At 58.4% G+C, this 16,737-nt stretch overlaps 1 protein-coding gene across 1 annotated transcript; it reads right to left on the bottom strand.

The window, feature by feature from the left end:
- Window positions 1-2,753: 2,753 nt before the first annotated feature.
- On the bottom strand, window positions 2,754-15,197 carry SH3BP5L (SH3 binding domain protein 5 like). Its single transcript, XM_072123494.1, has 7 exons — window positions 15,031-15,197; window positions 9,461-9,676; window positions 8,365-8,427; window positions 8,146-8,274; window positions 7,795-7,956; window positions 4,291-4,464; window positions 2,754-3,482 (listed from the first exon to the last, which is right to left on the bottom strand). The coding sequence occupies exons 2-7, from the start codon at window positions 9,638-9,640 to the stop codon at window positions 3,069-3,071; spliced, it is 1,122 nt and encodes a 373-aa protein (XP_071979595.1). The 5' UTR covers window positions 9,641-9,676; window positions 15,031-15,197; the 3' UTR covers window positions 2,754-3,068.
- Window positions 15,198-16,737: the final 1,540 nt, after the last annotated feature.

The following is a 16,737-nucleotide window of genomic DNA, read 5'->3' as shown; positions in this document are numbered from 1 at the left end:
TCAAAATCAGGTACAATTCAAGGGGCAGGAACATTTGTGTTGGACTTTGCATGATAAATGTGGTGTATGATGGGACTGAGCACCTTAGCGCCCCCTGCAGTGCAGAAATGTGTGTCACGTGATGAATATTGCAGCTGCGCCAAAAAGCGGTCGGGTACGACACGTGACACTTCTTAAATACAGGTGCGAGCAGTTTGCACTAGAAAGAACCTGCAAAGTCCGGCAGAAAACTGGCGCAAGGGCCTTAGTAAATGAGCCCCAGTGTCTGATTGTGTCAATAAAGAACAAAAACTGAATTTGGGAGGATGCACTGGAGGTTCTGCACACACAGACAGTACAGAGGAGTGTGATGTTAAAATGTTGGAGTGATGAAGTATTTCATAGGGCAGATAAGTCATTTTTGATGTAGTGTCCCTTTAAGGGCACTAATACGTGAGTGTCACAGCGGAGTAGCAGGAGACTCTGGGAAGCCAGAGATGTCACAGGAGCAGGAACACGTCACCAGCTGAGCCCGTCTGATCACCAGCCGCCCCCCCGCTGCTTCTGCACCTCAGGTGTCCGCCACAAATGTCAGTCCCTGCAGAGTCGCCTGTGGTCCTGCAGGATGTGGGTCACGCTGCAGCGCGCTACAACGTATTCCATGTTGTGAGATAAGAGATGACAGCGGAGCCGCACGATCAGCGGATTCTTACATCTATCCTTATCCTCGCTTATACAGGGAGCAAATGTGCCGATTCATGTCACTATGTCATGATATTGCAGGATCTGATACAAAGTTACAAAACCTCAGCCTAATTTCACAGACACCACGGGCCCCATGCTTTCTCGCAGAGCATTATCACCCAAAACACAGTAACCCCTATTGCCCTCGCTCATATCTTCAGGACAATCGCCTCCTGTGATGCTTCTTCTCCCTAGGAAGCACTAGCACGATGGGGACCTGCTGAGGCATCTAGATTTCAGCAGGTTTCCTTAATTTTCATTTCTTCCTTCACAAAGTTCCATGACGACCCTGGATGGTCCCAACCACAAATCTGTTCCGACCTCTGTTTGCCCTTGACTATCCTTTGTCTGACTCCTGACGCTTTGCACCACGTTTTATACTTTTCTCTTGTTCCTTCACGTCTCTGACCTGCTGTGATAACCCTGTCCCAACCACAAATCTGCTCTGACCCTGACCTCCACCAGAACGCTCCTCCTTCCTGACCTCCGCTTGCTCTCGACTATCCTTTGTCTGAGTCCTGACGCTTTGCACCACGTTTCCTCCTTTTCACTTAGTCCTTCATATTTCTTACCTGCTGACCTTCTATGATGACCCCAGCTCGTCCCAACCACAAAGCGGCCCTGACCATAGCTTTCCTCTTGCCCCGACCTCTGTTGTCTCTTGACTATTCTTTGTCTGACTCCTGATGTTTTGCACCAGGTTTCCTAATTTTCACTCGTTCTTTCACGTTTCTGACCTGATGACCCTAACTAGTTCCACAGTCCCAACCACAAATCTGCCCTGATCAGAACTTTCCTCTTGGCCTGACCTCTGTTTGCTCTTGACTATTCTTTGTCTGACTCCTGATGTTTTGCACCAGGTTTCCTAATTTTCACTCGTTCTTTCACGTTTCTGACCTGATGACCCTAACTAGTTCCATAGTCCCAACCACAAATCTGCCCTGATCAGAACTTTGCTCCTGCCCCGACCTCTGTTTGCTCTTGACTATTCCTTGTCTGATTCCTGAAGCTTTGCACCAGTATCTCAGGCTGTCATCTGTACCAGGACTGGTGTAGTCTAGAACGGGGTTGAAGAGAGGCAAATGATAAGGCATCTTCCCTTGGCGAGTCACTTGTCAGGTGGCATCGTAGGTCCATCACCTGCTGCTTGTGACGTGTGGTTGCTTCCTTCCATCAGTCGTGTATTGAGAGATGACCCATAAAGTTTATATTTTGGCCCATTGGGGACTTCTTACGGCCAACTCCTTTAATGTTACTCCCACCGTTCCTGACCAATCATTGTAAATACTTTTGTCTCTCTACTATCATGTGGGCGTCGTCTATTCCATCCTAGGACCACCCACCTGACAGTAGATGGTCTTATTAGCATACTGGTTACAGAAACAGTGAGGCCTATAGGGAAGATTCCCCTGGAAGTGTCTTAAAGGGTTATTCACATCTAGGACATCACTTAGGTAGCTGTAGATATTTGGGCTTCACCTTCAGAATCCACATTTTACCCCATGGTTACAGAGATGAAGTGACCTTTGTGAGAACGGGAATCCCACAAAAGTATAAAGAGTGAGGAGAACATGTGCAGCCATGGGGAGTCTAGCAGGGGAGCGCCCTTTTAAGAGGGTACAGTTAGGCTATGGTACGTGGCCGACCTGGGGGCTATTATTAGATGCTCAGAGATGGCCCAAAGGCATCCAATCACATCACAGTGATGCTGGTTTATACAGGGAGCCCCCTCCCACTATTAAACCACTTAGATGCTTCAGTCTGTATTAACGCAACATCTCAGGCCTTAAAGGGGGTTGTCCCACAGTCTGATGTTCTCCTCTATAATCACAGGCTTGGAGGGAGGTCCCATTCCTCTTGATGGGGCCACATCCTCCTCATGACAGTTGGAGTCATACCCCCACCAATCCGCTCCTGCAGACACATTGCCCCTCGTGTGCCCGGGCCACCCCCTGGAAGAGTAGATTGTGATGTGCAGGGGTCCCTCACGTGATCCGATCGATGCAGATACAGGACAGAGGTTCCATCACTTACCAGACACAGAGACACCACAACGTATTTATTGAGAGTGACAGAGCGCTGCATCAAACGGAGACAGTTCTCATAGCAGCGAGACGCCTCCACAGTCCTCGTCGCCTCCTATGTCCTCCGTACTGACGAAACGTTCTGCTGTTCCGGCTACAAATACTTCCCTAGACCTAGAAGCCTCCTGCTGGATGTCCATGGATCAGACGCCCTCTCTCTGCGCCAGTCTGTAGTCTCTTCCTCCACCATATAATGGTATGATACATGAAGAGCCCCTTCTGTCCCCCATAAAGCTGCACCAGTCCCCCCCCCTCCCCGGCTCACAGACTTACGCTCCTGTTATGTCTGAACACCCCTGCACTAGCTCTCCCCCCTCCTCGCTCTCGGCCATTGCTGCTCTCTCCCTCCTCCGGGTCGGTGTCCCTACCATCCAGGCTGGTCACGTCACTCAGACCCCTCAGGTGCTCCACGGAATCGCTTTTCTGCAAGTCGGATGCGATGGTCTGCAGGCTGAGGAGGGAGACAGTGTCTGCCGGTGGGCCCATCTCCCCTTCTGTCATGGATGTGGGGGCTTCGGCTCCTAGAGGCGGGGTCCGAAGAGTTAAGAGTGGCCCGTGTGTGCGCCGGGCATGGATCTCTTCACTTATCAGCTCCAGATTACGCAGCGTCCCGGAATATCGCAGCTTGGCCTGGGACACCTTGACCTCCAGAGCGGTGACCCGAGCCTTGTGTTCCTGTAAGGAATAGAGAATGACAACTCAAAATCCTTCAGGAACTACAACCAGAACCTGCAGATTTATGTCATGAGACTGAAGTACGGGGTGTGATAAGCTGCGGCCGCTCGGATTGTACCATGTGGATTTCTGTAGGGCGTCGTGCACACACGTGATCTGCGCTCTAGGTAGAATGGGCTTTATGGCTTATACTGGCAGGCGAGCGCTGTGCACTGCCAACCACAGGATATCACCCACGAGACTGCGGGCAAATGCTCTACTTACCCGCCCTCCACAGGGAGGTGTAATGTCTGCACACTGTGATGCAGAGTAAACAGGGAAGATAATGAACCGTCTTATTAAAGGAGATGGTGGCCAGGGGAGGAGGATGATAAAAGTATTATAATTCATACACTCGCCTACCCAGTTCCATTGCCTCTGGTCTGGGGCTGGCAGTGGTGAGGGTCATATGATCACTGTGGACCAATCACTGTCCTCAGAAGTCATATGATCAGTAAGAGCCTCACCATCAGTGACATCACCACCCATGCACATGTGACCAATCACTGGGGAGCCTCACCACTTCCTGTTTGGAGAGGAAGTAAAGGACCAGGGGCTGCAGCGATGGAACAGAGTATTGGGAGTGGGTGAATAACCCACTGTGAGAGGTGTAAAAGAAGGGATATCTACTTAACTTGAAAAATCCTTGATTTTATATGGTCTAAAAGTGTTTTTTATAATTGGAAATTAATTTTAAATAAAAGCCTCAGTCCCTGGATGTGAAGTCTCCGTCCCTCATCCCTTTGTGGGGTGACAGAGCGACTCTCACCTCTAACACGGTGTTGAACTGCGCCTTCAGTTCGAAGTAAGGACGACTCTTGATGATGACGCGTTTCAAGCTTTTCTGCAGTGTCTGAACTTTGGCTTCGGCTTCGTGACACTGACGAGTGACTCTCTGGTGCTCGTACTCGCTGCGCAGCCGCTCCTCCTCCGCCTCATTTACCTGCGACCCGGGGACAGACAATGGGTGAAACAGGAAAGTCCACAATCCATGAAGTAGCGGATTATCCACTAGTTGTAGCTCAGTCTACACTCCCCATAACTTTACCTGCCTCAGAGACATCCTTCTAGAGATCCCCCAATATGCTAAAGGAGCCACCTATCATATCTACTAGTGGACCCATGGCCACCCAAACCACACCAGATTTTATACTCAAAAAGAGTATAGAGCTCGGCGGGTGTTCCCTGCGCGCGGGGAGCTGCAGAGTCAGAGCTCGGCGGGTGTTCCCTGCGCGCGGGGAGCTGCAGAGTCAGAGCTCGGCGGGTGTTCCCTGCGCGCGGGGAGCTGCAGAGTCAGAGCTCGGCGGGTGTTCCCTGCGCGCGGGGAGCTGCAGAGTCAGAGCTCGGCGGGTGTTCCCTGCGCGCGGGGAGCTGCAGAGTCAGAGCTCGGCGGGTGTTCCCTGCGCGCGGGGAGCTGCAGAGTCAGAGCTCGGCGGGTGTTCCCTGCGCGCGGGGAGCTGCAGAGTCAGAGCTCGGCGGGTGTTCCCTGCGCGCGGGGAGCTGCAGAGTCAGAGCTCGGCGGGTGTTCCCTGCGCGCGGGGAGCTGCAGAGTCAGAGCTCGGCGGGTGTTCCCTGCGCGCGGGGAGCTGCAGAGTCAGAGCTCGGCGGGTGTTCCCTGCGCGCGGGGAGCTGCAGAGTCAGAGCTCGGCGGGTGTTCCCTGCGCGCGGGGAGCTGCAGAGTCAGAGCTCGGCGGGTGTTCCCTGCGCGCGGGGAGCTGCAGAGTCAGAGCTCGGCGGGTGTTCCCTGCGCGCGGGGAGCTGCAGAGTCAGAGCTCGGCGGGTGTTCCCTGCGCGCGGGGAGCTGCAGAGTCAGAGCTCGGCGGGTGTTCCCTGCGCGCGGGGAGCTGCAGAGTCAGAGCTCGGCGGGTGTTCCCTGCGCGCGGGGAGCTGCAGAGTCAGAGCTCGGCGGGTGTTCCCTGCGCGCGGGGAGCTGCAGAGTCAGAGCTCGGCGGGTGTTCCCTGCGCGCGGGGAGCTGCAGAGTCAGAGCTCGGCGGGTGTTCCCTGCGCGCGGGGAGCTGCAGAGTCAGAGCTCGGCGGGTGTTCCCTGCGCGCGGGGAGCTGCAGAGTCAGAGCTCGGCGGGTGTTCCCTGCGCGCGGGGAGCTGCAGAGTCAGAGCTCGGCGGGTGTTCCCTGCGCGCGGGGAGCTGCAGAGTCAGAGCTCGGCGGGTGTTCCCTGCGCGCGGGGAGCTGCAGAGTCAGAGCTCGGCGGGTGTTCCCTGCGCGCGGGGAGCTGCAGAGTCAGAGCTCGGCGGGTGTTCCCTGCGCGCGGGGAGCTGCAGAGTCAGAGCTCGGCGGGTGTTCCCTGCGCGCGGGGAGCTGCAGAGTCAGAGCTCGGCGGGTGTTCCCTGCGCGCGGGGAGCTGCAGAGTCAGAGCTCGGCGGGTGTTCCCTGCGCGCGGGGAGCTGCAGAGTCAGAGCTCGGCGGGTGTTCCCTGCGCGCGGGGAGCTGCAGAGTCAGAGCTCGGCGGGTGTTCCCTGCGCGCGGGGAGCTGCAGAGTCAGAGCTCGGCGGGTGTTCCCTGCGCGCGGGGAGCTGCAGAGTCAGAGCTCGGCGGGTGTTCCCTGCGCGCGGGGAGCTGCAGAGTCAGAGCTCGGCGGGTGTTCCCTGCGCGCGGGGAGCTGCAGAGTCAGAGCTCGGCGGGTGTTCCCTGCGCGCGGGGAGCTGCAGAGTCAGAGCTCGGCGGGTGTTCCCTGCGCGCGGGGAGCTGCAGAGTCAGAGCTCGGCGGGTGTTCCCTGCGCGCGGGGAGCTGCAGAGTCAGAGCTCGGCGGGTGTTCCCTGCGCGCGGGGAGCTGCAGAGTCAGAGCTCGGCGGGTGTTCCCTGCGCGCGGGGAGCTGCAGAGTCAGAGCTCGGCGGGTGTTCCCTGCGCGCGGGGAGCTGCAGAGTCAGAGCTCGGCGGGTGTTCCCTGCGCGCGGGGAGCTGCAGAGTCAGAGCTCGGCGGGTGTTCCCTGCGCGCGGGGAGCTGCAGAGTCAGAGCTCGGCGGGTGTTCCCTGCGCGCGGGGAGCTGCAGAGTCAGAGCTCGGCGGGTGTTCCCTGCGCGCGGGGAGCTGCAGAGTCAGAGCTCGGCGGGTGTTCCCTGCGCGCGGGGAGCTGCAGAGTCAGAGCTCGGCGGGTGTTCCCTGCGCGCGGGGAGCTGCAGAGTCAGAGCTCGGCGGGTGTTCCCTGCGCGCGGGGAGCTGCAGAGTCAGAGCTCGGCGGGTGTTCCCTGCGCGCGGGGAGCTGCAGAGTCAGAGCTCGGCGGGTGTTCCCTGCGCGCGGGGAGCTGCAGAGTCAGAGCTCGGCGGGTGTTCCCTGCGCGCGGGGAGCTGCAGAGTCAGAGCTCGGCGGGTGTTCCCTGCGCGCGGGGAGCTGCAGAGTCAGAGCTCGGCGGGTGTTCCCTGCGCGCGGGGAGCTGCAGAGTCAGAGCTCGGCGGGTGTTCCCTGCGCGCGGGGAGCTGCAGAGTCAGAGCTCGGCGGGTGTTCCCTGCGCGCGGGGAGCTGCAGAGTCAGAGCTCGGCGGGTGTTCCCTGCGCGCGGGGAGCTGCAGAGTCAGAGCTCGGCGGGTGTTCCCTGCGCATGTGGAGCTGCAGAGTCAGAGCTCGGCGGGTGTTCCCTGCGCATGTGGAGCTGCAGAGTCAGAGCTCGGCGGGTGTTCCCCGCGCATGTGGAGCTGCAGAGTCAGAGCTCGGCGGGTGTTCCCCGCGCATGTGGAGCTGCAGAGTCAGAGCTCGGCGGGTGTTCCCTGCACATGTGGAGCTGCAGAGTCAGAGCTCGGTGGGTGTTCCCTGCGCATGTGGAGCTGCAGAGTCAGAGCTCGGCGGGTGTTCCCTGCGCATGTGGAGCTGCAGAGTCAGAGCTCGGCGGGTGTTCCCTGCGCATGTGGAGTAGTATGTTTAGAGCTCACTGCTAAGAGATACTTCCTGCTTATGGAGCTGCAGAACGCAGTGGATATTCTCTGTTTGTGGTGGGTCAAAGTTCAGAGGGTGCTCACTGATTACAGAGCTGCACGTTTCGTGCTGTAACCTCGGAGCCCAGTGGGTGTTCCCTGTGCTCTCTTCTCCTGCCTTCTTTCAAAACTATAAACCCAAAGTCAGTTTCTCCTCCTTCCCTCACACTGACATTTTTTGGGAGGGAAATAATATCCAGTGTAACCTGCTGTACACCCAGACCAGTCCTGACCTCAGAGGCCTCTACAAGGTGCACATATCCTCTAAGCGGCAGAGTTAAGGAGGGATCTGTGAAGCATTGGCTGTAAGTGGGGACACCTTTGGATCAGCGTTGGTTCCCTCTCACCTTGCAGGTTGCATGGTTCAGCATCTCCTGCCATGTTGGGTCCAGACGGTTCTTGTCGGCAGTGACTCCTTGCTCTGCAACAAACACCATCTCCCGGGCGGCGGCGTGCATGCTGACCGCCCTCTCGTACCGCAGGGCTGCGCTGTGCGTGTCCTGCTGGGCCTGGGGGGAAAGAAAGGAAAGATCATACCAAAAGCCCAAGCCCATGTTGTGAATGCTCTCTACTGTTCACTGTTATCAGCCTGGTGCTATATAAAGATGCATTACCTGTGCATTAGGATCAGACAGACATTTTCCCATTGCACAGATGAATATTTCATGTCGCCCCCTCCCCCCTCCGCAGCAGTGTACCTCCTTGGCCAGTCTCCGGGCTTCATAGTACGGTCTGGCTTTTTCGATGCAGGCGCCAAGCTGAGTAGCCAAAGCGTTGAGTCGTCTGGCGGACTCTGTCAGTATCCGGCGGTAGGCAGTGCGGGCATCCTGCAGGGGGCAGCACGTACAATGTCAGTGTCTCTGATAGGGGGGGGGGGGGGGAGAGAGGGATGGGTGATGGCGGAGCGCGCCACTTACATCCAACTGCAGCTCCAGCTGGTTAATCTCCTCGCTCGCCTGGTTCAGACGCTCCAATTCTTCCTGAGGAACACAAGACGAGCATCAGCAGGGGAGACGGAGGGAGAGGAAGAGGAGGGGGGGGGGAGCAGATGACAACCGCAACGCAGAGCAACTAAACGGAACAGCACCGCAGCTCCTCCGGGCTGGCAGGGGATCCTGCTCCAGGGACCCCCAGCAATGAGATTGAAATCCAGTGTCTCCATCATCAGAGGACCCCCGCTGCCCCCACACATAGTAGATGGTCACATATATGTAAGATGGGAAGCGATTCCCTCTGATCCCTGATGTGCACTGGGCTCGGCTGAGCATGCATGTACCAAGGCTGAGCACGCATGTACCAAGGCTGAGCACGCATGTACCAAGGCTGAGCACGCATGTACCAAGGCTGAGCACGCATGTACCAAGGCTGAGCACGCATGTACCAAGGCTGAGCACGCATGTACCAAGGCTGAGCACGCATGTACCAAGGCTGAGCACGCATGTACCAAGGCTGAGCACGCATGTACCAAGGCTGAGCACGCATGTACCAAGGCTGAGCACGCATGTACCAAGGCTGAGCACGCATGTACTAAGGCTGAGCACGCATGTACCAAGGCTGAGCACGCATGTACCAAGGCTGAGCACGCATGTACTAAGGCTGAGCATGCATGTACCAAGGCTGAGCACGCATGTACCAAGGCTGAGCACGCATGTACCAAGGCTGAGCATGCATGTACTAAGGCTGAGCATGCATGTACGAAGGCTGGGTGCAGGGGACAATGCTGCAGCAGGACATTTCTGGTGGGGATCACGGTAGAAGGTCGGGGGACTGACGCCCTGTGCTGCATACCCTCCTCCGCTCCCGGGACCTGCACTCTCCCTCATCTATTATGTATCCCCCTCCAGTAAGTGCCCAGCCAATCCCTGCGCCTCCTCCCTGCCCCCCATGTTTAGGAGCCATTACTAGTCTAGGGTCTACTTCTGGGAATGATTTTGGGGACCTCTCAGATCACCCCTTACTGGTAATGTGCCTGCCACATCAGGGTGGTCCCAGGTGCCCCCTCCATACATCTACCTGTATCCGGGGGTCCAGCTCCTCCTCGCCCTCGTCTTTCCTCTTCTCGCCCGTCTTTTCCGTTGGTTTCTTGATGTCGGCTTCGCTGTGTTCTGGCAGCTCAGCATGAACGCCCCCTTCACCCTCCGCACCGGGCGTGGGCAGCCGCTCCTCACAGGGGGGCCCCTCCGTCACCTCCATCACTGCAGCGCTCAGCTGTGCATCGTACCCCGAGACCTGGGGAGCAGGAGCGTCACAGCAACACCCCAAAATACATTATACACCCCGAGAGTATATACGCAGGGCTCTATCTATAGGGTGGGGGGGGGCCCTCTCTCCCCATCAGGCGCTATCTATAGGGGGGGGGCGCTCTCTCCCCATCAGGCGCTATCTATAGGGTGGGGGTGGGGGGGGGGCAGGCTCTCTCTCCCCATCAGGCGCTATCTATAGGGTGGGGGTGGGGGGGGGGGCAGGCTCTCTCTCCCCATCAGGCGCTATCTATAGGGTGGGGGGGGGGCAGGCTCTCTCTCCCCATCAGGCGCTATCTATAGGGTGGGGGGGGGCCCTCTCTCCCCATCAGGCGCTATCTATAGGGTGGGGGGGGGCCCTCTCTCCCCATCAGGCGCTATCTATAGGGTGGGGGGGGGGCCCTCTCTCCCCATCAGGCGCTATCTATAGGGTGGGGGGGGGGGCCCTCTCTCCCCATCAGGCGCTATCTATAGGGTGGGGGGGGGCCCCTCTCTCCCCATCAGGCGCTATCTATAGGGTGGGGGGGGGGCCCTCTCTCCCCATCAGGCGCTATCTATAGGGTGGGGGCGCCCTCTCTCCCCATCAGGCGCTATCTATAGGGTGGGGGGGGGGCTCTCTCTCCCCATCAGGCGCTATCTATAGGATGGGGGGGGGGCGCTCTCTCCCCATCAGGCGCTATCTATAGGATGGGGGGGGGGGCGCTCTCTCCCCATCAGGCGCTATCTATAGGATGGGGGGGGGGCGCTCTCTCCCCATCAGGCGCTATCTATAGGGGGGGGGGGCTCGCTCTCTCCCCATCAGGCGCTATCTATAGGATGGGGGGGGGGGGCGCTCTCTCCCCATCAGGCGCTATCTATAGGAGGGGGGGGGGCGCTCTCTCCCCATCAGGCGCTATCTATAGGAGGGGGGGGGGGCGCTCTCTCCCCATCAGGCGCTATCTATAGGAGGGGGGGGGGCGCTCTCTCCCCATCAGGCGCTATCTATAGGAGGGGGGGGGGCGCTCTCTCCCCATCAGGCGCTATCTATAGGAGGGGGGGGGCGGCGCTCTCTCCCCATCAGGCGCTATCTATAGGAGGGGGGGGGGCCCCTCTCTCCCCATCAGGCGCTATCTATAGGAGGGGGGGGGGCCCTCTCTCTCCCCATCAGGCGCTATCTATAGGAGGGGGGGGGCCCTCTCTCCCCATCAGGCGCTATCTATAGGAGGGGGGGGGGCTCTCTCCCCATCAGGCGCTATCTATAGGGTGGGGGGGGGGCTCTCTCTCCCCATCAGGCGCTATCTATAGGGTGGGGGGGGGGGCTCTCTCTCCCCATCAGGCGCTATCTATAGGGTGGGGGGGGGGGCTCTCTCTCCCCATCAGGCGCTATCTATAGGGTGGGGGGGGGGCTCTCTCTCCCCATCAGGCGCTATCTATAGGGTGGGTGGGGGGGCTCTCTCTCCCCATCAGGCGCTATCTATAGGGTGGGTGGGGGGGCTCTCTCTCCCCATCAGGCGCTATCTATAGGGTGGGGGGGGGGGGCTCTCTCTCCCCATCAGGCGCTATCTATAGGGTGGGGGGGGGGGGCTCTCTCTCCCCATCAGGCGCTATCTATAGGGTGGGGGGGGGGCTCTCTCTCCCCATCAGGCGCTATCTATAGGGTGGGGGGGGGGGCTCTCTCTCCCCATCAGGCGCTATCTATAGGGTGGGGGGGGGGGGCTCTCTCTCCCCATCAGGCGCTATCTATAGGGTGGGGGGGGGGGCTCTCTCTCCCCATCAGGCGCTATCTATAGGGTGGGGGGGGGGGGCTCTCTCTCCCCATCAGGCGCTATCTATAGGGTGGGGGGGGGGGCTCTCTCTCCCCATCAGGCGCTATCTATAGGAGGGGGGGGGGAGGCGCTCTCTCCCCATCAGGCGCTATCTATAGGGGGGGCTCTCTCCCCCCATCAGGCGCTATCTATAGGGGGAGAGAGCGAGCCCCCCCCCCTATAGATAGCGCCTGATGGGGAGAGAGCGAGCCCCCCCCCTATAGATAGCGCCTGATGGGGAGAGAGCGAGCCCCCCGCTATAGATAGCGCCTGATGGGGAGAGAGCGAGCCCCCCCCCCTATATACGGGGGGCGCTCTCCCTCCATCAGGCGCTATATACGGGGGGCGCTCTCTCTCCATCAGGCGCTATATACGGGGGGCGCTCTCTCTCCATCAGGCGCTATATACGGGGGGCGCTCTCTCTCCATCAGGCGCTATATACGGGGGGGGGGGCGCTCTCTCCATCAGGCGCTATATACGGTGGGGGGCGCTCTCTCCATCAGGCGCTATATACGGGGGGCGCTCTCTCTCCATCAGGCGCTATATACGGGGGGCGCTCTCTCTCCATCAGGCGCTATATACGGGGGGCGCTCTCTCTCCATCAGGCGCTATATACGGGGGGCGCTCTCTCTCCATCAGGCGCTATATACGGGGGGCGCTCTCTCTCCATCAGGCGCTATATACGGGGGGCGCTCTCTCTCCATCAGGCGCTATATACGGGGGGCGCTCTCTCTCCATCAGGCGCTATATACGGGGGGCGCTCTCTCTCCATCAGGCGCTATATACGGGGGGCGCTCTCTCTCCATCAGGCGCTATATACGGGGGGCGCTCTCTCTCCATCAGGCGCTATATACGGGGGGCGCTCTCTCTCCATCAGGCGCTATATACGGGGGGCGCTCTCTCTCCATCAGGCGCTATATACGGGGGGCGCTCTCTCTCCATCAGGCGCTATATACGGGGGGCGCTCTCTCTCCATCAGGCGCTATATACGGGGGGCGCTCTCTCTCCATCAGGCGCTATATACGGGGGGCGCTCTCTCTCCATCAGGCGCTATATACGGGGGGCGCTCTCTCTCCATCAGGCGCTATATATACGGGGGGCGCTCTCTCTCCATCAGGCGCTATATATACGGGGGGCGCACTCTCTCCATCAGGCGCTATATACGGGGGGCGCACTCTCTCCATCAGGCGCTATATACGGGGGGCGCTCTCTCCATCAGGCGCTATATACGGGGGGCGCACTCTCCATCAGGCGCTATATACGGGGGGCGCTCTCCCTCCATCAGGCGCTATATACGGGGGGCGCTCTCTCCATCAGGCGCTATATACGGGGGGCGCTCTCCCTCCATCAGGCGCTATATACGGGGGGCGCTCTCTCCATCAGGCGCTATATACGGGGGGCGCTCTCTCTCCATCAGGCGCTATATACGGGGGGCGCTCTCTCTCCCCATCAGGCGCTATATACGGGGGGCGCTCTCTCTCCCCATCAGGCGCTATCTATAGGGGGGGGGCTCGCTCTCTCCCCATCAGGCGCTATCTATAGGGGGGGGGCTCGCTCTCTCTCCATCAGGCGCTATATATACGGGGGGCGCTCTCTCCATCAGGCGCTATATACGGGGGGCGCTCTCTCTCCATCAGGCGCTATATACGGGGGGCGCTCTCTCTCCATCAGGCGCTATATATACGGGGGGCGCTCTCTCTCCATCAGGCGCTATATACGGGGGGCGCTCTCTCTCCATCAGGCGCTATATACGGGGGGCGCTCTCTCTCCATCAGGCGCTATATATACGGGGGGCGCACTCTCTCCATCAGGCGCTATATACGGGGGGCGCTCTCTCTCCATCAGGCGCTATATACGGGGGGCGCTCTCTCTCCATCAGGCGCTATATATACGGGGGGCGCACTCTCTCCATCAGGCGCTATATACGGGGGGCGCGCTCTCTCCATCAGGCGCTATATACGGGGGGCGCTCTCTCCATCAGGCGCTATATACGGGGGGCGCTCTCTCCATCAGGCGCTATATACGGGGGGCGCTCTCCCTCCATCAGGCGCTATATACGGGGGGCGCTCTCTCCATCAGGCGCTATATACGGGGGGCGCTCTCTCTCCATCAGGCGCTATATACGGGGGGCGCTCTCTCTCCATCAGGCGCTATATACGGGGGGCGCTCTCTCTCCATCAGGCGCTATATACGGGGGGCGCTCTCTCTCCATCAGGCGCTATATACGGGGGGCGCTCTCTCTCCATCAGGCGCTATATACGGGGGGCGCTCTCTCTCCATCAGGCGCTATATACGGGGGGCGCTCTCTCTCCATCAGGCGCTATATACGGGGGGCGCTCTCTCTCCATCAGGCGCTATATACGGGGGGCGCTCTCTCTCCATCAGGCGCTATATACGGGGGGCGCTCTCTCTCCATCAGGCGCTATATACGGGAGGGCGCTCTCTCTCCATCAGGCGCTATATACGGGGGGCGCTCTCTCTCCATCAGGCGCTATATACGGGGGGCGCTCTCTCTCCATCAGGCGCTATATACGGGGGGCGCTCTCTCCATCAGGCGCTATCTATAGGGGGGGGGCTCGCTCTCTCCCCATCAGGCGCTATCTATAGGGGGGGGCTCGCTCTCTCTCCATCAGGCGCTATATACGGGGGGCGCTCTCTCTCCATCTGGCGCTATATACGGGGGGCGCTCTCTCTCCATCAGGCGCTATATACGGGGGGCGCTCTCTCTCCATCAGGCGCTATATACGGGGGGCGCTCTCTCTCCATCAGGCGCTATATACGGGGGGCGCTCTCTCTCCATCAGGCGCTATATACGGGGGGCGCTCTCCCTCCATCAGGCGCTATATACGGGGGGGGGGCGCTCTCTCCATCAGGCGCTATATATGGGGGGCGCTCTCTCTCTCCATCAGGCGCTATATACGGGGGGCGCTCTCTCTCTCCATCAGGCGCTATATACGGGGGGCGCTCTCCCTCCATCAGGCGCTATATACGGGGGGCGCTCTCCCTCCATCAGGCGCTATATACGGGGGGCGCTCTCTCCATCAGGCGCTATATACGGGGGGCGCTCTCTCCATCAGGCGCTATATACGGGGGGCGCTCTCTCCATCAGGCGCTATATACGGGGGGCGCTCTCTCCATCAGGCGCTATATACGGGGGGCGCTCTCTCCATCAGGCGCTATATACGGGGGGGGGGCGCTCTCTCCATCAGGCGCTATATACGGGGGGCGCTCTCCCTCCATCAGGCGCTATATACGGGGGGCGCTCTCTCTCCATCTGGCGCTATATACGGGGGGCGCTCTCCCTCCATCAGGCGCTATATACGGGGGCGCTCTCTCCATCTGGCGCTATATACGGGGGGGGGGGGCACTCTCTTATTATTTTGGGGTGCTGGTTGTTATGGGTGTGGCCAGTATCTGTGGGAGGAGCTCAGTTCCCTGCTTTGTGGCAGTGTAGTGCTCATCAGGTGAAGGCCCGGGGCTCCTCTCCCTGCACCCGGGGCCGGTGACTGTCAGTCAGGATCTTCTGCTCCGCTTCTCCCCCCTCTAATCAACCACCTACCTGCGCCTTCTTCTTAGGCCATCCTGGGGTAGATCACCCGCCGTGACGTCACGGAGCTGTCAATGACGTCACACAGACCCCGGCGCTGCCTTTTTGTGCTTGTTAGTCCAGTTGCCTGGGATTTAGGCGGCGCCCGTTGGCCCGGAAACGGAAATGGAATCGGGGGTCGCTCCGTACGGCAAGATGGCGGCACAGGGGAGAAGTATTCTTCCGTACAGGAGATGCCGGGAGGGGGCGCAGCGCAGAGCCGTCACTGCTAATGTCATCCTGTGTGATACTGACTGCTGTGTATCTAATCCCATCCCGTCTGATACTGTCTGCTGTGTATCTAATCCTATCCCGTGTGATACTGTCTGCTGTGTATCTAATCCTATCCCGTGTGATACTGTCTGCTGTGTGTCTAATCCTATCCCGTGTGATACTGTCTGCTGTGTATCTAATCCTATCCCGTGTGATACTGACTGCTGTGTATCTAATCCCATCCTGTGTGATACTGTCTGCTGTGTATCTAATCCTATCCCGTGTGATACTGTCTGCTGTGTATCTAATCCTATCCCGTGTGATACTGTCTGCTGTGTATCTAATCCTATCCCGTGTGATACTGTCTGCTGTGTATCTAATCCTATCCCGTGTGATACTGTCTGCTGTGTATCTAATCCTATCCCGTGTGATACTGTCTGCTGTGTATCTAATCCCATCCTGTGTGATACTGTCTGCTGTGTATCTAATCCTATCCTGTTTGATACTGTCTGCTGTGTATCTAATCCCATCCTGTGTGATACTGACTGCTGTGTATCTAATCCCATCCTGTGTGATACTGTCTGCTGTGTATCTAATCCTATCCCGTGTGATACTGTCTGCTGTGTATCTAATCCTATCCCGTGTGATACTGTCTGCTGTGTATCTAATCCTATCCCGTGTGATACTGTCTGCTGTGTATCTAATCCTATCCCGTGTGATACTGTCTGCTGTGTATCTAATCCTATCCCGTGTGATACTGTCTGCTGTGTATCTAATCCTATCCCGTGTGATACTGTCTGCTGTGTATCTAATCCCATCCTGTGTGATACTGTCTGCTGTGTATCTAATCCTATCCTGTGTGATACTGTCTGCTGTGTATCTAATCCCATCCTGTGTGATACTGTCTGCTGTGTATCTAATCCCATCCCGTGTGATACTGTCTGCTGTGTATCTAATCCCATCCCGTGTGATACTGTCTGCTGTGTATCTAATCCTATCCCGTGTGATACTGTCTGTATCTAATCCCATCCCGTGTGATACTGTCTGCTGTGTATCTAATCCCATCCTGTGTGATACTGTCTGCTGTGTATCTAATCCTATCCTGTTTGATACTGTGTGCTGTGTATCTAATCCCACCCTGTGTGATACTGTCTGCTGAGTTGTGTATCTAATCTTATCCTGTGTGATACTGACTGTTAAGATGTGTATCTAATCCCATCCTGTGTATCTAATCCTATCCTGTGTGATACTGCTGACCTTTGTATCTAATCCTATCCTGTGTGATACTGTCTGCTGATCTGTGTATCTAATCCCATCCTGCGTGATAGTCTGCCGATTGGTGGTGTATCCAATGCATGATAGCTGAGATACAGTGTGCTCAGCCTGGTATCTGACTTCTGGAGGAAGCAGTAATGTCAGCCCAGGAGCCTCTCGTCGAGCAGCTCCTCCACTATGATCGCTCCCTTG

Source organism: Engystomops pustulosus, chromosome 9 (assembly GCF_040894005.1).
Source record: "Engystomops pustulosus chromosome 9, aEngPut4.maternal, whole genome shotgun sequence".
In the NCBI taxonomy this organism is placed as follows: domain Eukaryota; kingdom Metazoa; phylum Chordata; class Amphibia; order Anura; family Leptodactylidae; genus Engystomops; species Engystomops pustulosus.
The sequence above is the reverse complement of the archived record's forward strand: the minus strand, read 5'-3'. Positions and strand labels throughout refer to the sequence as shown.

Excerpts from the sequence above, each read along its gene's own strand:
- SH3BP5L (XM_072123494.1), bottom strand. The coding sequence starts at position 9,640 with ATGGAGGTGACGGAGGGGCCCCCCTGTGAGGAGCGGCTGCCCACGCCC. Across the intron at positions 8,428-9,460 it reads AGCTGGACCCCCGGATACAG|GAAGAATTGGAGCGTCTGAA; the intron begins GTAGATGTATGG and ends TGTGTTCCTCAG. Across the intron at positions 4,465-7,794 it reads TGAACCATGCAACCTGCAAG|GTAAATGAGGCGGAGGAGGA; the intron begins GTGAGAGGGAAC and ends CCCGGGTCGCAG.